At 37.7% G+C, this 23,903-nt stretch overlaps 1 protein-coding gene across 1 annotated transcript; it reads left to right on the forward strand.

Moving 5' to 3' along the window:
- Nucleotides 1–14: 14 nt before the first annotated feature.
- Nucleotides 15–23,682, forward strand: LOC103774370 (chromosome unknown open reading frame, human CXorf57; the record flags this gene model as incomplete). Its single annotated transcript, XM_008941769.1, has 15 exons — nt 15–147; nt 1,397–1,539; nt 3,953–4,145; nt 7,411–7,519; nt 7,667–7,758; nt 7,853–7,975; nt 9,129–9,236; nt 9,924–10,091; nt 10,645–10,805; nt 11,282–11,493; nt 12,730–12,798; nt 18,377–18,456; nt 21,125–21,418; nt 22,711–22,893; nt 23,537–23,682. Coding segments are annotated over 15 exons (2,214 nt in total), but the record flags the coding sequence as incomplete, so codon positions are not given.
- Nucleotides 23,683–23,903: the final 221 nt, after the last annotated feature.

Raw genomic sequence — 23,903 nt, forward strand, 5'->3', positions numbered from 1 at the left:
CCCCCGGGAACCCCCCCGGACCGCCCCGCCGCCGCCCGTCGCCCCTCCGCGGTGAGAAGAAGTGTTACCTGCCGCTCTGGAACAACGAGGACCCCTACGGAGACGTGTGGGTGGTGGACAAGCCCCAGGCGCGCGTGGACGTCGACGGTAAGCGGAGAGGAGGCGGCCGTAGAGGAAAGGAGCGGAGGTGGGAACCGGCCCGGGCAGGGGAAGGGCAGTGTAGGTGGAAACCAGCCCCCTGGGGAGGCCCGCGCTGCTGGAGCTGGCCGAAGGTGCCCTCAGAGATCAGAAGGTACAGCCGTTAGCGCTGGTGGTGCACGCGTTGGCGTTGGTGATGCACGCGTTGGCATGGTTGTGCCACTGAGCTCCCTGGTCAGAAGTGACCCTCTGGTGGCATTAGGCACCAATATGAACGTGCCATAGGGATCACAGTTATAGAGTCATACTGCGCTTTATGTTGGAAGGGACCTTTCAAGGTCCTCTAGTCCAGCCCCCCTGCAGGGAGTCAGGACAGCTCCAACTAGAGCAGGTTGCCCAGAGCCCTGTCCAACCTCACTGGGAATCATTCCGGAGATATGGCTTCTACCACCTCTTTGGGCAACCTGTGCCACTGTTTCACCACACTCAGTGTAAGATGTGGCTTCCTTATATCTTGTCAAAATCCACCACCTTTTGGTTTAAAACCCATTCCCCTTTGTCCTGCTAAAAAGATTGTCCCCATCTTTGTTATAAGCCCCCTTTAAGCATTGAAAAGCCACCATAAGGTCTCCCCGGAGCCTTCTCTTTAGGCTGAACAACCCCATCTCTCTCAGCCTGTTTCCATAGGAGAGCAGTTTATGTGTTCGTGTTGTTTTGTGAAGGTTTTTTAAACTTGTATCAAACTTTAACTGAAAATACATAGCTGTGGTGTTTGTGCCCAGTCTTATGAGGTGTCAAAAACATCTATTCCAGCAGTAGTCTCTGGGCTGTTCTGTGAGACTCAATGCTTGCACCCAGAAGCTGCCACCCAAAATATGGTCCGTGTTGACGGGCTCAGGCCTGTCCACAACGCCTGGTGAGCAGGGAGGTATAAGCAGGACTTTTGCACAAGTGTGATGCACTTGTAGGCTAATGCCTACATCTGTTGTAGGTCTTCTGCTCATCTGACAACACTTCTGTGTCATTTTAAACGTCATCACTCTCAATTAAAACCAACAAAACAAAACTATGCTGTGTGCAGGTAGCTTAGAACAGTGGTGAATAGTATGAGCAAAGGAGCATTTTAAAATGTTAGAAACATTAAGAAAATACACATGATATCCTGGTCTGTGCACTTTACTCTTGAAAACTTAAATGGTTCTATCACGAACCTCTTTCTTGGTCTTTTTTTCTTTTTTTTTCTTTTTCTTAACCTTAGTCTCCAAGCTGACTTCTCTCGGTCAGCTGGAAATGACCTGGAGAAGCAGACTTCACTTCCATCCACTTCTTGTGAGAATCCTGCACAAGTCTAGACTAAGGTACTACGGGAAACCAGAGAAAAAACTGGATATGCCTTATCAGGTAAAGAGGGACACATACGTAGGTTAACACTTAAACAAATAGCTGTAGGATATTTAGAAATCATTATTCCCATATAGTAAGCACATAAAGTTAAGATTTGTGTTACAGTACTTTATATAAAAAATGCTACCTTTACAAAAATGCTGAGCCCATTAGAGTAGGAAATGGTGAATTTGGTGATCACATGTACAATTTGGGTGGATGTGTTTCAGGTACTATAGTTCCATTGAGGTTTTTGTGCAGAAAAAATATATTTGGAGTTTTTAGTAGCTTAACAGCTGAAACGTTTCTCACCTCTATGCTTTGGAAGTTAGTCTGTATTGTCAAAAAAAAAAATTAACATTTATATAAAATTTAGCAATTTGTATTCCCTAACTCTCTCACCTGCTGACTGCCAGATATTTTTTTAGTGAAAATCCTTAATGATTTTCCTAATATCTCTTACTTGTGATATTTTTGCGTAGAGCTTCTTGGAAACGGAAACAGGAGGTGTGGTGGCTTGGTTCCAGCCAGCAAGTAAGCAGCCACCAGCTGGTCATTTGCTCACCGCTGCCCCCTCTAAGGGAGCTAGGGAGAGAATTGGAATAGCAAAAGTGAGGAAAAACCCATGAGTTGAAATAAAGACTGTTTAATGAGGTGAAAGGGAAGAGGCAAACAAGTGATGCAGAGGCAATTGCTCACCACCTCTCATCAGCAGACCAGTGTCCAGCCAGTCTCTAACAGTGGGTAGTTCAGGAAGGCTAGCAGCTCGTTTTATATCTGAGCACAATGTTAGGTGACATGGGCTATTCCCTGGGCCAGTTCAGGTTGGCTATCTCAGGTGCATCCCTCTCCCAGCCTCTTGTCCATCCACAGCTTACTTGCTGGGGTAGCAGGGTGAGAAGCAGAGAAAAACCTTGACACCGTGCAAGCAACGTGATCAGCAGCCACTGAAACATCAGTGTGGTAGCAACACTACCTCAGTCACAGATGGAAAGCACAGCACTGTGCAAGCTGGGACAAAGAAAATAAACTCCATCCCAGCCAGGCCTGTGCAGGAGGGCAACACTTTGCAGAGAGCTCCAGTAACTCAGATGTATTCCTCCATGGGGGGAGAGAAGTATGAAATGTCCTAATGAAGGGCTGCAGGTTCTCTTATTCCAAGTTTCCATTCCTCTGCACATGAACATAAATCTGGGTCTTTTTACTTGGAGGTGCTTCTCAGTAGACAGTGTAGATGGTACCCCAAACTTTCATGGCAGTCCGTCAGTCATGTTGCCTGGTAGTGGGTCTAGTATCAATGCCCAGACCTGATTTAGTTCAAGAAGTTAGGAGACAGGTTATACATGCTTTTTGCATTCCTCCTTTAGATAGTGTCATGTGTTGAATTATTATTATATAAAAAACAAGGGGATAACACAAAATTCTATGATTCTAGGGTTTACTTTCCAGGCTGCATGATTCATTACTGATTAGGAATACTGGAATGAACTGACAAGTGTTGATTTGCATATTCTCTGTACTGAACTTCAAATAAGGAAAAGATTTCAGAAATAGCAAGGGGGGAAAAAAACACACAAAGTGTTAGATATGTTCAGGAATGGTGATGCTCTAAGAAGAGTGGATGGCAGTATGAACAAAAGCACGTGATTGATTGAAGCTGGCAGATGAGTGGATAAAATTAAGCATTTTGATAGAGCTGAGATTTTTTCTTCAGTGGATTGCTACCTTTTAAGACCATTACAACAGTGCTTAAAAATCTGTCTCACTGCTCGGTGAGCTGCTTGGTTATGGATTCAAAGTTTGCCCAGTTTAAAAACCTTTGGGTAGAAATATTTGACATGAGAAAAACTTCAGTCATAGTCATAGAATCATTAAGGTTGCAAAAGACCTCTAAGATCATCAAGTCCAACCATCAACCCAATACTACTGTTGTCCACTAAACCAATGAAAAGATAGTGGTTTATCTGGTTTTATAGTGGATAGTGGTTGCAGTGTGTCATGCTTTGATCAAAAATGTTTAGCAAATGGTTCCATAACATCTTGACTTGTAAAATTATTTCCATTCATGCATATTTTGGAATGTTACCCTAAATAACAGCATTCTCTCTGATAAAGAAGAACCTTTTCAGTATTGTGTCTTGTGCATGATATTTCCCCAGCTTCCTCCAAAAAACATGAAGTGAAACTTGTGTCACCCACCATTACCGAGCACTGGAAAGAGAAGAGTTTGGGCTGGGGTAGTTGGGAAAGAATTCTTCTGGGGAAATGAGGGATTTCTTCAGCTCTAGTATTCAATACAAGTTTTGGAATGTACTCTGTATCCATTTGTATTATTAGAGAAATTGTTCATGATTCCTGTAGCTGATGCACAAAATAAACACATACCAGAATGGTGATAAATAAAAGATGACTATATTTTGTCTCCCTTTAGGCATACTTTGAAGTTGCTGATGGCTCAGGCATGATGTCAATGGTTCTGTGGAACTCGTTATGTCCTGAATGGTATAACAGTATGAAGGTTGGCACGGTACTGCTTCTTGAACAGTATGCTATCAAAACCAGTTACCCATTTAAAACACAGCCAACCCCAGGGGATTCACAGATGAAGAGATTTGCTACAATTGGTTAAGTATTGCAGCAATCTGTTTTGATTCAGTGAAATACAGCTGTAAAAAGGTAGCTCTTCATAGAAATAAAATAAAGTGATCCATTGCTGAGACTAACTAAGGTATATATCCTTACATATTAGTCTGAAGGGTGTCTTAGAATCCATATTCTTATTGTTCCTTGTTTATGTTTGGATCATGTCTACAAAGTTTATTGCCATGATTAGTTAAAAACCTGTATTTTAAAAATAAATACTTGAAATCAGGGATTAGTTTTTTTTATTTATTGGGAACATAAAGACAGGCCTCTGGTACTGCATTTTAATCTGATTCTACTTTCTGATTTAATAATACAGGTATTGTTTGTGCACTGCTCACACCTTCTTTCAGGTCCTTGAAGCACATTGTCACCTCATCTGGCTTTAGCTTTTAGTGTATATGGTCCAGGCCCAAAGTACCTGCAGAGGTCCACTGAATAAGAAGTTGCATTGATGACTGTGGTCTGTCCTGAAACAGCAGCACCGCAGGAGAGCCTATATCCAAGTCACAGAATGGTGGGGGTTGGAAGGGACCTCTGGAGATCATGTAGTCCAACCCCCTGCTAAAGCAGGTTCACCTACAGCAGGTTGCACAAGAGCTCATCCAGGCAGGCTGACGAATATTCCTTGGCAATGAGGAAGTATTTTCTTACTTGCAGTTGTTTAGCATGACAGATACTCAAAGGAAGACCACATAAACCCAAGTGCTGCAGTATAACAGTAATAGCCTTTTCCAGCTGGATTGGGCCGAGGGTTTTTTTTCACCTCTCTTCCTTTGCTCAGTATGAGTCCTTTCCCCTTTTTTGCTTTTGTACTCAGAACAAAATGACAGCCAACATTCAGAAAATTCAGATAACTTCCTTGAAATAACAAATACAGTTAGTTTGGTGTTGGTGAAGGTCAATGTAGCTTACTAACGGTGACAGTTTCCTAATGTGGAATTTTGCTACAGCACCCAAAAATAAACAATCTTTTTACTGCTAGAAGCAGTATTTTCTCTGCCTAATGTATATTTGCCTTAAAACCAGATCTTCATCTCGGAAGTGTTTGTGAGGAGTTGGCAGGGGAGAGACATGTTTAGCCTGCAAAGGAAGCTTGTATGAGAAGTTGATGATGATTACAAACCAGCCCAAACAACTATAATTGCCAGAAAACCTTTATACAGGAAAAGGACAGAATAAAAAATGCCATCTGAGGGGACTCATTCACAATACACTTCTGATTTCTGCAAACATTACTGGGGTAGAAATGTTAATAAAGAGATCAAGGTAGAAAATTAGGCCAATGGGCTGTAAATGGTAATAAATGTGTAACAGAAGAATTAACATTCATTCTATAGTAAGGTGCCACAGTTTATTTTCAGGCTGTGGTTGAACTGTAGAAATTAACAATTTTTAGTTTATATCATTGTAGAACCTTTTATTTCTTTCCTCAGCACAAAGCTCAAGATTTTGCTTTAATGTGAATATACACAGCACATAATACCATGCATTGGTGGGTCTTGTGCCCATGTATCCAGCAGGAGGAGAGTCTAAAGGGAATAGAATATCCAGAAACCTTTCTAGATCAGTTATAAAACTGATTTTACCCAACTTCTATTGCATTTTTTTGTTCAGATGAAGTAAAATTTAGTGCTTTGCTGATTACTCTTTTATTATAAATATCTCTATATATGCCCGATATGGGACAATATTTTAGGATGCTTTTTAAGCACGCATGAGTGCTCCAGAAGTTCTTCAGCCAGCTAGTGAAAGCAGTCAGCTACACTGAATTGCTAAAGTATCCATTACTTTTTTTCATCTATTTCCAACTTGTAATTCCTTCACATCTTTTCAGCTATTCACCTGTAAATGTTGTAAGATATATCTGGAGGGTTACTGAGGCCGAAAGGGAAAGGGTTTTCCAAATTAAGAGTTCATGCAAGAAGGTATGATTTTGCCATCTCCCTAGATTTCTGTGAAGTGAGTTCTGTATTGCTTGCTTCTGTTTGCAGCTGCAGCATTGTATGGCATGCTGAGAGGTGTTGTTTCAGGACCTAAAACCTCCAAAGCTTGAATAGTTAGTAGCAACACCTTGAATTACACTGCTAGGCAACGTGTGCATTGCACAGATCACTGAATTTGCGTAGTACTGATGAAAACTGCTGCTTCAAATAGCCTGGGCTGACCTTACTTTATGAATCATCCCAGGTCTTAGTCCTGAGTTGAGTAGATGACTTTCATGTACTCTCAAAATGGTGAAACAATTGAAAGATAGTTTTGATGCACACAAAAGTTTTGTTTTCAGGAATTTTCTGTGAGATACTGCCCTAAAACGCCATATGCAAAACCATGATTGTCCTCTGAATACGTTTCTAGAAAGCAGCAGCCAAAAGACAATTCTTTAGTACAGGATCTCATTTCAAGAGTAACACCTTCCTAATGTTGCACCACTAGGGAGAGGGGCCAGATAGAATTATATAAATGTTTGTATACATTATTTATACATATTTAATTACTTTTCTGGGTGCATTTGAATAACCCCTTGCCCAAACCAAAGCATTTCATAGAAACTTCATCAGAATCATTTTCCTACCAGCAAGATTTGCCTTATTATGAGAGACAATAGAGTACCACTTTCTGTGTTCTAGATGCTGAAGCCATTCCTTCTGTATTTTTTATCTGATTGCAGAACCCCTCACTTCCCCCTGTGCTCCACCACATTTGTTATTCAGCATCTAAACAATCTGCTAAACAAATTGGTTTTTTCAAGTCCCATAGAACACATATGAGAAGACCTTTTGTTTTCCTCTGTGGCCATGGCATATTTCTGTCATATCAACTGGTATCAGATGTGGAAGTTCTCATCTCCTAGTTTGGTCTTCTGGTTTACTTCACTGCAAGCCAGTTTTAGATCTTGGTGACATTTGAGAGTGAAGCTAGCATAAAAAGTACAGTATTATAGTATTAGTTCCTGATTTTAAAATATCTGGTTAGGTTGGACTAATTTGCTCTTGTAGGGAATTGTAAAGTTTAATATTGCTCAGATTATAAAATTGCACTGTTGAACACTGTACCTGAATTCCTTTGTTTTGATGAAAACAAAGAGAAAATGATTAAATTTTACAAGCAGTGAAAAAAGTTGGAATACTTCATTTAAGAAACTTTACCCTGTTTGGTTGGTTGGTTGGTTGGGTGTTTTTTTTTAAGTTTGAGTGTTTTTATTTGTATTCATGCCTTAAATGTTACTTTTTTTGTCTTTGTCAGAAATCAGCCTTAATGTTCGAGACCCTCCTACTAAAATAAGTATTATTCCAGAAGAAATGGTTAAGCCAGAGTGGGGATTACCTGAAGTTAAATATCGATTTATCACAAGGTAAAATGGAATTTTATTGGGTGTTAACGTAAATTTCACTGCATTATACTGAGTGTTAATTGAAAATGTTTTTTTGGGAAGTTTGTGAGAAAGCTTTATGTTCTGTTGGTAACAAATACCCACACTTTCCTTCTGGTTTCATTCTAGGTCAGAACTCGATGACTTACCAAACAATCATTCCTGTGATGTTATTGGTCTTGTGACATTTGTGGGAAGGGCTGAACGAGCAAGAAAGAGAGGTTTTTCTATAAATATGCCTTCCAGAATTTATCAAACAGTTTTTCACTTTCCAAATTAATGCTTATATATTTTTCTTTATATTTGTTTATCTAGAACATGGTGAAGACTTCTGGCTCTATCGCTGGGCACATGCCATTGATGGGACATCAGAGCAACCATTCATACTGGAATTATTTGCAACCTCTCAGCCGGATGTGTTTGAGCATATTCACCCAAGTATTTATTCCTAGAATAATAATTAATAATATTTTATAGTGTTTATCTAATTGGATGGTAATTTCAAATTCTGAGTGTAATTGCCAGTGAATAAAAAATTGCCACGGTTTATCTCCTCAAACAGAAAAAGTTGATCACAAATTCAAGTTTTTTTAAAAAAATTACCTATTTGAAACCCTTACCATACTGCAATCTGCCACTTAGTCTGTACAAATAGAAGGGCAGCTCTGCCTAGGGCTCATCTCATCTCATTAATTTCAAACAGAAACTTAAGTGAAGCACTTGGGGCAACATCTCTTGCATCAGAAGCGAATAGAGAATGAAGCTGGTCAAATCTATTACTCCTTTTGCTCTGTGGAGAAGTATTTTTTTGTATAGACAGGAATAATTTAAGAGCATTGGAGGGTGGGAGAGGGGAAAATGGAAAAGCTTCATTTCTTTGAATAAAAACTTTTTGGCTGAACAGTGGTCGTCATCCACCTGTGTTAACTTATTGCATGTGAACTAAGAATGATGAATTTCAGATTGGGGAATCCTTAATTAAGGATTTTAAAAGAGCTTTAAATAGTTCTTGCCTTCTTTCTCTTCCCCAAGCACTCATCCTTCCATTAACATTGGTTAGGGTCATGCATTTTTTACATCATATGATACAGGACCAGCTGCACAACCCTGTTAAGATTTTGGCTGCATTCATCTTGAGTGTTCTGGGGAAACGGCAAAAAATGACATTCCAGTGTTTAACTGAGATATTAACAAAGGAATGAGTTTGTACTCTAGGAGTTTTGCAGTGGCATGTCATGAGTTCTTGTGCTTTCCATGGGTTTATGCTTTTTATCCTTAGGAAATACAGCTATCTAATATCTATATTTTTACTATTTGTTCCATTGATATCTTAACTGATGAGGTATCTTATCTTTTAGTCCTAATATGTATGCTGAAATTTCCCTGCACAATTATTAAATTGAAAATTTAATTACATCTCCATATTGTAGTTTATATCTGAGGCTCAATACATGCTGAAGCATTAGCAGGGTCAAGAAACCAACCCATCTTTTTTAGAGCACTTAAAATTAATCCACTGTGTGTCAGCCTTGACACTCTAAAATCAGTGAAATATGGGGAAAAAAGCTGATGGTTTTGTCTTTTCCTCCAGTGACGTATTTGGTGTGTACACAGATGAGAGTGGTGCGGGACCCCACTGAGAATCCCTCCAGCACAGTTTACCTTACGACTTCAAATGAAAGTCAAATTTTCATTACAGGTAACTTAAACTAGTTTCAGTTTTATGTAGTTCTCATCTTATTTCTTTGGAAAGGGTGTTTTCATTTTGCAACAAAATAATCAGTGCATAGTATTAGTCTCCCTGTCAGAAATGACTTTGAGTTAATAGTGAAACACAATACAAAAAGAAAGAGCCCAGTTACATTCTTGTGAGGCATTCATGGGTATATCTTTAGGAAAGTACATAAGCAGGATTAAGTTAATTCATATGTTTACTAATTCTTTCAAAATGTTTTAATCCTTTGCTAGTGTAGCAATGCAGATTACCTCTTCTTTAAAAACATTAAAAATCACTTGCAGCTTTTCTGGCTTACAGATTTCCCGATTAAATAAATAAATTGGTACAGTTGTCCTAAATTTACCTTAGCTAATGTTTTTCACCAAATATTTGGAGAGCTGTTGTGTTCCATCTTTCCCAATGTGCAGGGCTTTATGTATGATGTCTGTGAAGGGCTGTGGGGCTGGGTTAATGCACATGTGAGTCAAGGAATTCAAGATACTCATTTCAAAAAACACTGTTGACTAGCAGAAAGATGTCTTGTGTATTCTCTAGTCCAATTTTTCTTATTTTGTTTTTATTACATAAGTATTCAGGATAGTTTCAAGAAGAGAATGAGTGACAGTAACCTGCTTTGGTTTTGACACCTGATTATTTTTGTTTCAAAAGGATGGCACAAGGGTCAGCCGTACACCAAGGATACCAAAGTGAAAAACTTCATTCAGTGGACTAAAACACAAAGTGAAGCTGATCAAATGAAGAAAACTGTCATTGGTGGATATTATCCTTTTCCACGACCTCCAAATAACTTTTTGAAATATTGTAAAAACAATAAAGGTATCATACAATCAAACATCTTTAATATTTGTAGCCTCTTTCAGTTCAGTCTTCCTCCAAGCATTTAAACCATCAGTTGCTGTTAATGATTACACAAACTTGTAATGTCATTTATGAAAAACTCCCTTTCATGATTAAATGTATCATAGGCTAAATCCTCATCTTACAGAAAGTATGGCACCACTAGCTGCAGGAGAACTGTAGCAGCTCACAGGAGCTACAGATCTGCCCAACAGTTTTACTCTGATTCATTCTGCTAAATCAGAATTGCAGATAGTTACACTGAAGAATACAGTGGATTAGAAATTTCACCTGAAACAGAAATTGTGGTATCTGATAATGCATACTAAAGATGCTTGTGAGATAAAAAGGTTTATTGTTTACATTTTATCAACGTGATGTGAACAACAAAAAGATGAAAAATTCTCCAAAAATACAATCTTAAATCAAATTAATTTTTAGTAACAATTTTTCTTTCAACCCTTACATTCAGACATTTTGGTTTTTACTGTAGTTCTTTAAAACTTGTTTGTGGAAATGTCTTGTTTTGCAGTTGAGTCAGTTCTGAAAGCGATAGGTGAGATGGGGAGGGAGATGGAAGACTTGCACTACAGGGAGCACAAGCGCATTGCTGTGCAGGGAATCATCAGTGCCATAAGGTACATCAGCTGTAGCAGTGCAGCTGAAGAAGCCTCAGAAGCAGAACTTGTTCAGGTACAGAGTTTGAGAATTAATGCTATAGCCCTTAAAGAAGCTATGATCATAATTAGAATGGAGAATTTGCCATCTGAAGACAGAATCTAGTTACATTGTCTCTTGGTTAACTTCATTTGCTATTTTGGGAGCAAAATTTTTGTAAGTTATAATTTAGTACTTTTTTAAAAGCAATGATTCAGTGCTTTTCTGAAAGTGTGATGGCAGCCCTCCATAAAACTGTGTAACTGTTTAAAAGTTACTAGTTTGACTGACTGGATAACCTAATGGAAATTAGAATGTGGGAGCAGCAACTATTGCAACATGCTCACTGTCACTTTCTAGACAGAAATTATCTTATTAATATGATTAGAAGATAATGTCTGCTAGATAGGACTTTCACAAGGTAGCGTAAATTGTTCTCTTTCTTTAAAAGTTACTTTATAACTTGCAGGTTTTTGAGTTGGAAATCTTTTAACAATTAACTGTTGTTGCAGAAAGATACTTCTCAGTCTCTTGAAAGTTCTGCTACATCCAAAGAGGACTGTGTTCACAAGGGAAAAAACACCAACCTTCAGAATAAAGAAGCTAAGTCTTTCCTGGAACCACATGACACTCCCGGGGAGCAACATCAGCACCAAGCTCTACTGTCAAAAAAGAGTTCAGTCAAGAGAAAGATCCCACGCAGATTAAATACAGATGCACAACAGTAAGTTCTCTTCATAAGTAGGTAGTGGATCTTCTAAAAAACATTTACAGAAATTAGTGAAGAGACCAGGCCTTAGAATACATAAGAAAGCTTTAAAAACATATATAATTTAATTCTTAAAATGTTGTTAGATACTTTTCCTAGTATCAGCTGATGACAATCATACTGTTCAGGCTAATGAAGGATTGAATAAAGCAGGTGTCTACTTTGCACTGCTCTCTTCTGATTAATATTTATGCTACTTTGTTGTTAATCTCACAGATTTGAAATAAAAGCAGTTAATAGTTGAACCACACATAGCTTGGTGACATAGCCATGGAACAAGCAATAGGTACAGTGCTATGGGGAAGTCAGACTTCACTGAAAATGCAGAATCAGAATTTGGTATACCTGTTCCTTAATTTCAAACATACCTTTTTTCCTTTTTTTTTCTGGTTAATGGAATATATGGCACGTAGTTGTAACTTGCTGTCAGAAAGTAAAGGAGATGGGGGTCATGTGCTAACCTAAAGGCTCAAAATAACTTGTAGTACTGTGGCTCTGCTTGTGATGGGATTTTATGAAATTGCATTGCATCTGGTCAGACACAGACCAAGGGTATCAGTCTGATATAAGGAAATGGAATAAGACAAAGTAATTTGTCTGATAAACTCTATTAGATACAAGAGTAAAATATCTTCTTGTATAAGGTTGCCCTTTGTTGCAGTGTATGTGCAAAATCCAATGTGCCCATACATAGAATTAAAAGACTGGTCTATATGTTGACAGATTTAATGTGGCAAAGATCTAGCTAGTCACATCTTTTTGTTTATTTGGGGTTTTGTATTGGTTTGTGGGGTGGGGTTTTGTTGTTGTGCTTTTGGGGAGTGTTTTTTCAGTTTTTTGGGGGTTTTTTTGTTGGTTCTTGTTTGTTTTGTAGTTGATTTCTCATGCTGCAAAGACCATATCTTGACTTTTCATAATATGGGAAGAGGGTGGATATTCAGAATATTTTGAGGGAAAATGAGGTGAAATATAATTAAGATTGAATGAAAAGAAAACTTCAGGGAGTTGAAGTTCTGTCTTGACAGAGTTACAGCAAATTTGGTAGTGGATTTCCATTCTATAAGGAAAATTGTGACATTTGAGTGTCTTAGGTTAGTTTTGCTTGAAAGAAAACCTCCATATTCTTCACTTTTTGTGTTTCCATTTAAATAAATAAATACCATAAAATAATGGTGAATTTCTTACTTTAAGGGGAAGTGCATCTGCTGTTCCTGAACCGTCTTACCCCTATTTCACCCGCTCTGCAAGAAGAAAATTTTGGTAAGTCATGTGAAGTTAATTATGTTAAATAACTGTACTGATGAAACAAAGATATTTAAAGTGAAATTTTTACAGGTCAGGAATCTGTAATAGAAGTGAAATGAAATAACACATCAGAGTAGAGTTCAATATTTTCCATTCACTTCCTCTGCACTGATTCTAGGTCAAATATGCTGCATTGTTTTATTCTGAAACATAATTTTGAGTGTGTTATTAAACTTATTTTTATATTGCTGCTAGTGCTTCTAAGGGAATATATAGTAATAGAGGTCCATTACGGTGAGCAGAGTAATATATGTGTCTTTGTTTCAGAGAGATTACAGTTTAAGCAGGAAAGTCAAAGGTAGGAGGGAGGGATGCTTAATTAGCAGAGTGAAGAGTGTAATAGATTAATAGATTTGCTAGTGGTGGTTGAACTATACATCATCCTTGATGCCAAGGATGTAAGTATAGTTGTCCCTGAGAAGGCACTTGGCTCCTTCCACTACCCAACACTCACTCAGTCTTTATTGAATTTGGTTTGGATCCAGAGAAGGATTTTTAAAAAAAAAAAAAAAATCCAGATAGGAATTCCAGATCCAGAGCCCTGACAAGTCTGGAGCCTAATGAAATAACGCAAACGGGAAATTGCAAAGAAAACTGAATGAGTGTTGTTATTTTCTAGTCTGGGATAAAAAGCTACTTTCCTTTGTGCGTATTGTGTAAGGACCATAAATTCTTGTCATTTGTTCCAAACACAGCTCAGTAACTTGAATGTTTGAACTCTTTGGTGTCAGTAACTTTGGATGCTTGAGTTTTTTGGCAGCAGTGATTTGGGTTCATATCATGAGTACATATACCCCTCAGTTGCCTTCTTAGTTCACTTTTAGCATCTCTTCTCTCCTCCTAAAACATCACAGTGCTAGGGATATAGCAACAATAGTAATGATGGTCATAAGTTGTTGATTATTCTGCCAGTATTAATGCTTACAAGCCATTTTTCTTGAAAAACATTTATTGGAAGATGATTTACAAAAGCTTTTGAGCTCCCATGTCTGTTTTTTTCCCCATGGTCCTTTTGGTAGATGCTGCATTTTTTAGGGGAACTGATTGCCTGGCTCTGCAGCCCGTTCATTAGAAGCATGACACTTGGCTTTAGGGTCACATCTCCGCAGGTGATGCAGGAGTTTGGAGGGACATACGGCCAAATCCATAGGAAAATCAGGATTTCTGCAGTGTGAGGAATCCTGTTTTCTTTCACTTGCTAAGAAATGTTCCATTTTTCTTGGGGGTGGAGGGTGGGAAAAATGTTTACTCCCCATTTTTTAAAAGTGAAGCAAGAAGTTAAGGCATGTTTACTTGTTCTCTGCTTTTCTCAATCTGCTACTCTCCTCGCTACCTGTGTGTCCACCCCATGCCATTAGTGCTAGAACTCCAACTAAAGGAGGAGAAAGGCTGTGTTGGATTATGGAAAGCTGTTTCACTCTATATAATTTAAAGGTAACTTGTGTGTTTCTGTAATTAACTATGAAGTTGTGCTGAATTCTCCAAACTGCAAAAGAAAAACAGAAAGTTAGCCTGGCATACCTTAAAATTTTATTGTTTCTTGTTCTGTTGCATAGGAGTAACAGAATGTCAGCTCTCACTGAAATACTTTAATAAGTTGATGAAATAACAACACTAGAGATATATTTGGAAGTACATACTCTTTCTGAGATTATTTTGCATCAAGTGTGTGCAGTTTTTCAGCATGTGGTTGCATTTTTTAAGTTTTGTTTTCAAACAGTAAATGTTTATTTTAAGGCTCTTTACTGACAACCTCAGTTCTTACATTTCTGAGATAACTTAGTTATGTGATCATTAAGGTTTTCAGAAAGAACAAGGTAAGAGGAAACTGGTTAATTTTATATTATGTTTGATATTTATATCCTTGATAGTAGAGACATTCAGCATAAATGTGCTTTTAAGCATTTAACATACCCCGAAGTAGTTTAGTTGATAGTTTATTGTGAGTGGGCAAAGATCAGGAATTTAAGAAAGTCTTATTTTTATGTAGAAGTGAAAAAAAAAAACCAGCAGTTTTCTTAGCATTTTAATCTAAGTTTAGCACTGCAGTTGCCACAGAGTTGCACTACATGCTCACACTCTACACTGCTTGAAAGTAACTTGTCTGCTTCTGTCCTTGCTATTTCACTTCTAAATGTTTATGAAATTTTGACCCATTTCTCAAGTTTTCCATCCCCTCTGGAGGAAATGGGATGAGGATTCTGTAATATGAGGAAATTCAGCTTGAGGCTTGCATGTCCGAAATTTTCCCAGAATTTAATATTTCCTTTAGATCCCTTTTTCACATAGATCAGATTTTTTCAGGCAGAAATTGGTAGATACCAACAATCAATTTATGCAGACTTGTCACATTACTGTAGAGGGCTGTTTTCCCTGTTCCTTGCCATGGTAGTTGAGCTGATTTCAAACCGGTCTGTAAAATAAGGCTTTTACTAGTTGTATCAGTGAATGGGCTGTTCTGTTCTGTTCTGGAGTTTTGAGGCACTTTAATTCCTTGAATCATTTGACCATGGCTACAAATAGTAACTGTTTTCTTTCTTAAATTTATTTATCACATTTAGTCCTAGTTCTTATAAAATAGGTGGGAAGCACAGATATGTTTATTTCCCAGTATTTTTCAAAATCATTAATCTGCCATCTGTTTTGATTAATGTTATTTTCACTGACAATACTTTAAAGTAAAATGACTGGAAAGGTAAATACAGGTACCTCTGGAAATTCTCAATAAAGGCTTTTTTGCAAGTGGGCATCTGATAAAAGGGGAGTATCGTGAAGTCACAGGATGGTAGGGGTTGGAAGGGACCTCTGGAGAAAGCAGCTTCACCTTAGGCAGGTTACCCAGAACACATCCAGGTGGGTTTTGAAAGTCTCCATAGAAGGAGACTCCACAACCTCTCTAGGCACCGTGCTCCAGTAGTCTGTCACCCTCACAGCAAGAGTTATTCCTGATGTTGAGGAGGAACTTCCTGGGTTCTAGTTTGTGCCCATTACCTCTCATCCTATCACTGGGCACCACTGAAAAGAGACCAGCCCCTTCCTCTTAACCCCCACCCTTCAGATATTTATAAGCATTGATCAGATCCCCTCTCAGCCTTCTCTTTTCCGGACTGAACAGGCCAAGGTCTTTCAGCCTTGCCTCACAAGAGAGATGTTCCAAATGCAGGCTGGGAGTAGCAAATCTGGCATGGCACAAGTTCTCATCAAGTGGCATGGGCAAAATAGGAACGTGGGTGTTCTGGTTGCACAACAGCCACATCACACTGCAGTAAAGGGAAGGATTTGGGTTATATCAGGTGGCTTGCAGACATACTGGCTGGCAAAGAAGTGTATGACCTGTGTGTATGGATGAACCTAGCTCAAGTTACGCTGTGCACACATCCAGCACGAAGCAGTCCTGTAGGAACAACACGTCAGGCAGGTAGGAGAAACCATCCCAGCTACAGATCTGTGAAGGAAGTAGGGTAAAATTGTGACAAATCATTTTCATATTTTTCAGAGACTCTACTAGCAATAAATCAGAGCCTTTTAAAAGAAAAACCTTTTCCATAATATCAACCTGTCAGCGGTGTGACATGGTTTAAGCCTCTGCTTTAAGCAAGTGGGAAGTGGACACTTACCTAATTTGACATCTTGATTTCTGAGCAAGCCTTTCCTAACACTGTGCTAGGTTTTCATGTCTCTTGTTGAGAAATCTGAGTCCCAGAAGTGAGAATTAGTTCTGTGGGCATTAGTTTTTAATTAATCTACTTTTGGTAATACATTTGAAAATGTCTTCTAATGGCTTGAAACTGTGTTAATATAGCTGGTAGGTAAATGTTTAATTTATTGTTATGCACACAGAGTAATTACTTTCCATGATGGTTCTTGTAAAATGAATTAGTTTTTCTGGAGATACTATTTTCATGGAAATATTGCTTTACTGGAAATAATACCATAGGAAACACAATGTAATTACTAAATTACCATTTCAGAAAGAGACAAACTTTCCTGATATTTTTCATCAGAAAGCATAAAGACACCACTCCATGAACACAGGTCTGACATCTTGCATGTATCTTCCTGGGGTTCCCCAGGACCTCAAGTTTTTAAAAATACTTTGGATTACTAAGTGACGAAGAAACACAGACAAATTTTCATTTACCAACATTGTCAACACAGGTCTGCTCAGAAGCTTGGGTGGATGATGGGACGCAAGTAGGGTCATGCTGGTTTAAAGTTCTCTATGTGGCAGAGTTTTTTGCTTACAAAATTAGGTGGCTGAACCTCAGTTACACAGTTTGTGGTGCTTCAGTGAGGATTCTTTTGTGCCTAGAGTTGGAGATCCCAAGAAGGTCTCTGCAGTACTTGGCCCACACCATGACGATAGTGCATGTCACAAAATGTACTTTTATACTCAAAATCCACAATGTATTTCCTTTTATCTTTTCATTAGATTTTAGATGTTTTCCATTTGTTTATGGAACATTGGCATGAACTTGTAAATATATATTCTAGTATGAAATGGGAAAAATTGAAAAACTCCTGTATGACTGAAACACAGAATATCCCACTAAACAACATGTTTATCTTTGATCCATTTTTCACTCTGTGTACTGGCCCTGTGTATTAGCAGTTAAAATATTTTATTACTACTTTAGTAGTTTGGAATTTTAATGTCTCACCAAATGTCTTACCAAATGTCTCAGTTGTTCGTGATGCAAGATAATCAAGATAGTCTTTTCCCTGAGTTTATTCAAACATCATTTTGAGTTTATAATATGAGGAATGGAGCAAAGAGGAAAGGAATCAATGGGCCTAAGAGCTTATTTTACCATGTTATGGCTGCAGAGTATCCAGCCATACATTTTTCTCCAGCACAATATCTTAGGTCATTCATTAGAGATTGTTAGAGGATAGTTGCTTATCATTAATTCAAAATTTCATGGTTAAAAACGAAAGTATAACAAAAATGTGGTTTGCTTGATTGAACTGATTGTTACAACGGGGTATTATGTCCAAAGGGAAATCTGTACTTGGAGTTTATAATTTTTGTTCTGGAGTGATGGTGCGGCTCCATTCGTGCTGTGTTTTTGGCTGCTGAAGAGTGCTGATGTGGAAGTGCAGCAGCACGCTGTGCGGACGTTGTTTTAGAATCAAGTCATAAACTTGCTGGCTGCCTGTGGTGTTCAGCTTTTAGTATCACAGATGCCATTTCCAGTAGGTGCCCAGTAGAGGGCAACAAACAACTGATTTTTGCGTGTAAAATTATTTACTGTCTACTTCAGAAAGCAAAGAAATACAACAGTTCTCGCCCTAAGCTCTTCAAAACTGCTTTACTGAGGGTAGCAGGTCTCAATAGGTCAAGCTGCTATATTATACGTCTCATGATATGAAATCAGGTACCAGTGCTCATTCATTTGAGCTTTTATCTTTTAATATAGTATAATTTGTCATTAGGAATCAATTATCAAGGTTTGAACTTTTGCTGCATAGTGTTTGAGGTTAAATAGGTCTAAAATATATATTTATATGTACTGTAACTTTCTTTTTGTAGCTTGGGTGAATTTCAGCGTGAAGAATTTGTGCAAGAGAAAAGTGGACAGGCTGTATCAGACAGTTCACAGGACTGCCCAGGTACATTGCAAATAGTTGTTACAGTCACCTTAGGAGGTTTAAGCCTACTTCTCTTCAGGTCCAAACTAGGCAATAAAGATATCCTTATAAGCCTTGTTTGTCAGGACAGCTCTTGTGTACATCTGGAGCCACTGTAGCAATGTATTGTTAATGTCATGCTGCTTAGTCTTGTCCCTGATGTGCTCTAAAGGATGGCTGGAAGGACAGTGTTGGACTGTTTCCCAGGATGAGGAGTAAATTCTCAGTGTTGCTTTATACAAGTGTTAAGTTAGTTTTGTACCTCAGAAGCACGTAGTACAAGACCTCACATTTTCTGGTGGCAGTTTTCTTGCTGTAGCTCTCTGCATGTGATAAAATTGTCCTTTTCTGGGAAGGCAGCCCCAAAGCTATGTAAGTACCCAATTAAATTACAAATACAAGATATGGGGAGGAAATAGATGAAACATACAAGCCAGTAATAAGAATAATATTTGGTTTAGAGATTTTTCTAAGTTCCTATTATAAATTTTTTCTTTGGTCCTCTGCAACTGAAAAATAAACTCACATTCCATGCAGCTAGTTTCTTGGTATCTATTTTTGGATGAAGAAAGCAGTCTAATTTGTCAGTTTTCATTATGTGCAGCTTGGTCTATTTTTTTTATTTCATGCAAATATTTTGACTTTTTCCTCTTTTCAGAGCTGACTGAATATACTCTGAGCCATGTATCATTTATCTAAAAGTTCATCTACTACAAGCATCTGTCCCAACATTAACATCTGCCAACTTACTTCTGTGTATAGCTATATTATGTATAATGTTGTCCATCCTCTTATTTTTGCAAGCAAGCAATTAATTTTAATTTAGCAATGACTGCAGTAGGTTGTCTTTGTAGCCTATTGACGACGGCCTGCTTGAAAGCAATGAAGTTACAGTGCATTTTCCCAAATGTTTGATAGATTAAGAGACTGAAATGATAAGGAAACTTTCAAGTTGGAAAAAAAAAAATTGTACAGGTAGCTGTTTAGAGTGAAGTTTTATTCCAGAGAAAGAGCAGCTTCAGGTACTATGTAGGAGATCTGTTCTTCAAAAGTCAGAAAACATGTCCCTGAGCAAGTTTGATAATTAATTACTTTATTGGTAGTTAGTCTTCGGTGACATTTCTTGCTGTTTTTAAAAATGAGAAATCAGATTGTTTTCATCTGGAATTATTTTTATAGGGATTTCTGGTAGGTGTAGTGTTTGTTTCTTGTGCTACGGTGTTTCTGGAGTTGTTGGGACATGGTGTAGATCTCATAAGTGAATGCACGTATGTGGTTTCAGTGAGGTGGTTCAAAAGGCTGGTTTCCCAAAATCAAAGGATGTGAAGATGTGCAGTGAAATACGTGCCTTATTTTTTAACCATAGTAAAGAAATCTTCCACTACTTACATTTACATCATTTTATTTAGATATTTATATCTAAAATACAGAAATATTTAGGTACTTCTATTCTTAAACTATGTCATTTCCACTGACATTTCCTCACTGTATGTGAAACTCTGTTTAACTTCAGCTACCTGATAGTTTGAGTGTAGTTCAAAATAAATTAATCAGTCTCTCATCTCATGTAAATATGCCATAATTGTATGGGTATGTTAGTAAATTTAGCTACTAGCCATATGCACGTATTTTTCTCACATAACGTCAGTCCTACTGGCAGTGTTATTAGTCTTATATAAAATACAAATTGTTTAGCTCATGCTAATTTTATCTAAATAACAGCATGCTTTTATTTTGCTTGACAAGCATACTAATTATGGGGTATGTATCCAAGTGAACACTTTTCTATGCTGTGTTCATCTGATTACTTTCAGTATTAGTGTGAATTTTCTTTAAATTCACTGTTCTTTGTTGTCTAATTCTATGCAGCAAGACCCTTCTTTCCCTTGTTGAATATTCCTGCATATGCTGGATCACATTTGTCTGTGTACATTCTGGTTTCTTCATTTTTTTTAACATCCTAATGCTCCCATTATAACAATTATGACACTAAAATGAAGTAAAAAAGCCTGTGTTCATAGAGAAATGTTGGGGTGGGTGATACACGCAGCTCAGAAGGCTGCTTGATGAGAAGTTGTTTCACAGGAGATGGAGGAGAAGCAAGGCTACACTGAGAATATTGTGAAATGAGCTTTCTGATAAGCTCAAAAGGTGGGGTTTAACACATGCCTTCAAAATTGGAAGTGATGGTTATATAAACTTTTGCCATTAACAATCCTCAGGTGGCACGTAGTAGAAGAACAGAGCTGTGGTTGACTGTACGGTACAAAAAATTAAATGTAGCATATTCCTCAATGCAAGCATGTAGCTATTGTGCACAGGATGGAAAGGTTTGCCTTCACCTGTGCCTATTTTAAACTTGTCTTCATGGTTTCTGGCTGTTAGTTAAAAAAGTGATGTGCTCTCCAAAAACAGGCCATGATAATGCTCTTCATGTGGTGAAATAAGTCTCTTTACTGCAATTTGAGCCTCTAAGGTTACCAGTTGCTCGTGTTCTGACCCTAGTTTGTTTAATTCTGTTGTATGTTTTCAGCATTCTGCCATGTCTTCATAACTGAAATGTTCTAATGAAAATATTTCTCACCTAGCAGAGAAGTGATGTGATTCTATAAGCTCGTAAGCAACTAAACATTTTCTGTGTTTGTAATAGACCAAGAGGGAATGACTGATACACCTGAAGCTGAAGAGACCAGAAGAACTTGTGACTCATGGCAGAGTGACCTGTGGGCACAAGTTAAAGACAAGTTAATGAAATATTTGCACCACAGCACAATTTTCCCAGAAAGCATCCCACGTAAATTTGATTATGTGCACAAGGACTTACTTATGCAACAGTACAACCTTCATGCAGCAGTGCACCAGCCAAAAGAAATCAGAACAGATAAAAATATCAATGAGTTTAAAAGTGCTAGTGGCCTTGGGTATTATGAAGTGACAGTTCTGGGTAAGTATGTGGTAGCTTGGCTCCTAGAAAAGGTTAAGCAAGGGCAGTGCAGAATTGTGAAGGTCTTTGCTGTGTTAACACGAGATTGACTTGAAGGTTTGTCAGAAGCGGAATGGATTTTTTCAAATTAATCAGTTGATTCTGATTATTTCTTTCAGTTTAAAAAATTGTTGGATTTTTGTCACAATCAATCATTGTCTAGGGTAATTTTTTACCAGAAAGCTGTAATTTTCATTAAAAATACCTTTTAAGTAAAATGACTAAGTATTTTGTTTCTAGTATCACTTTTCATATGATTGCAATTTTGTGTATAGGTTTATGTGGAACATTTGAAGACTCTGTGTAGTCCTTAAGCTATTGATTGTTACAGTCAGAGGTAGGTCTGGTCATTAGTTCAACCAGTCTGACATAATCAGGTAATTACTCCATTGCACTTGCTTGTCAGCTGACTTGCCTGCTGGAGAGGTAGTCATCAGAAACAAGTTGGTATGCTTAAGGGGAAAAGGACAACTATAAATCCTTCTGAGCTTTATTCTTATTGAGTTTGGGGTTGGGTTTTTTTTGAGTACTGTTGCTCCTAAAGTGCCTTTCCAGGCATGCTAGAAAATTAAGGGCTGTTTTTTAGCAATACTCATAAACTGCTCTCGTCTGCTTCTGGTTAATGCAAAGTGTCAGTTGATTCATCTTTATTTGTTAAAACCTAAGTATGCAAGTTGCTGTATATCTGGTGGCATTACTGTGGGATATTAATCTGTTTGATTTTGTTTTCCCATTAAAAGGAGAAGGAAATTGCCTATTTTAATGATGTTCACATTAAGCTCCCATAATTTAAAAGTTTCTGTTCTTTGCTAAGGGAGATGAGCAGAGAAGGTGCTGGAACATTTACACTCAATAGAATCCTGGGACTTACAATATAGTACTCAGACAAAAGTAGCACAAGTACTGCAGCACATACTGCATAGATAACACTGGTTGTGAAATTAATTTCTCTGCCCTTGTAGCAGTGATAAAAAGGAGTGTGAAATGGCTTGCAGTGTTGGTTTAATATTTTCTGAGTTAACAATGTTGTTAGCCATGAATCAAAGTGTGTTATATCATATAGATTTGAATGTGCTCAGTATGTGTTTTTAGACATCAGTTATTAATTAATGGACAAAGAGCAAGTAAATAAAAATCAGTGTTCAGCCTGCATAAAACAGTTTGTTTTTTTTTAAAACTAAAATATAGTGCATTAAGTTGCTAATGGGTTGAGGATTAAGTTTTCTGCTAACTTAAATACTTTTTTTCTACAGGTGTAAACCATGATGTAGCAATAGATGTTGCATTTCTTCCACTGTTTTGTCCTGAAGATCCCCACTTATTTCAACTAGAAGACATTCAAAATGATACATTATTGTCTTGTATGAGCTGCACCTCTGCATGCCAGCAGAAGGCCACGAGCAATGGAAGGCTTCGTGACATGTTTCCACTTTCAAGTGAGACTGGCTTTCACTGATGTTATCCATTCATCATTTCTTGTTTTATCTTTCCGTGCAAGGGTTAATCTGTCCTGCTTTGAAATAGGGTGGAATAACTGTAAATCTGTCAATCCATTTCACTGGTATCACTTTGAACAGCTGCTTTCATGCAACCTACAGTGCCTGTAAACTGAAGGATTTACCTACTGCTGCATTATTTGCCTTCAGATTATGCTTTTGATTGCTAGCACCTCACAACAAATATGGTGAATGCTACTGATGTGTATCACATTGCAAAGTGCTCTATAAGCATTGGCTTCTCTTGCATGCTCATGTAATACAGACAGATTTTATTTAAATACATCTTTACTTTTCCTTGGATAATATTATGAAATCTGAGACTCAGAAATGCTTAAGTAATATATATTTCACCTTTTCCAGATCTAAGTTCTGATGCTGTCATTTCTAGTGATTGAGTTTACTAATAAAATTCTACACAAAAAGAAAGAAAATAAAACCCCAGTAGAGCAGTATTTAATAGTTAGTGAGTTTTTTCACTGAAAGAAGGTTGAGCCTATACACATTTCTGCATGAAAAACAATGTCAAGTCAGTACACCTTTTAACTGTATGTGTATTAAAACACCTTTTCTTAACTTCTAGATGAAATTGTAAAAGCAGCAATGGATCTAGACGGCAAACATGTTGTCTGCATCTTGGACATCTGTCACTTGGGTGATGATAAGGTGGAAGTCTTTCTGAGCAAAATCTACAAGACAGTGGAACCTGGTGTGCTGGATCCAGTGTAATTTAATAACTTATTTTTCAAATTTATATTGTTCAAAAGGGGGAAAATAAATTTCCTGTAACTTGAATACACCCTATACATATTGCACTTTTCTAGAAGTAGCAGACACAAACACAAAATGATGATTCTTAGAGCAATTGTAACAGTCATCCATGTAACTGAGAAGGATGATTGTTGCCTTTATTTTTAGCAGTCTTGAAACAGACTGCACAAAGTCTTGGT

This window comes from Merops nubicus, unplaced genomic scaffold (assembly GCF_000691845.1).
Source record: "Merops nubicus isolate BGI_N331 unplaced genomic scaffold, ASM69184v1 scaffold15296, whole genome shotgun sequence".
NCBI classification, from domain to species: Eukaryota; Metazoa; Chordata; class Aves; order Coraciiformes; family Meropidae; genus Merops; species Merops nubicus.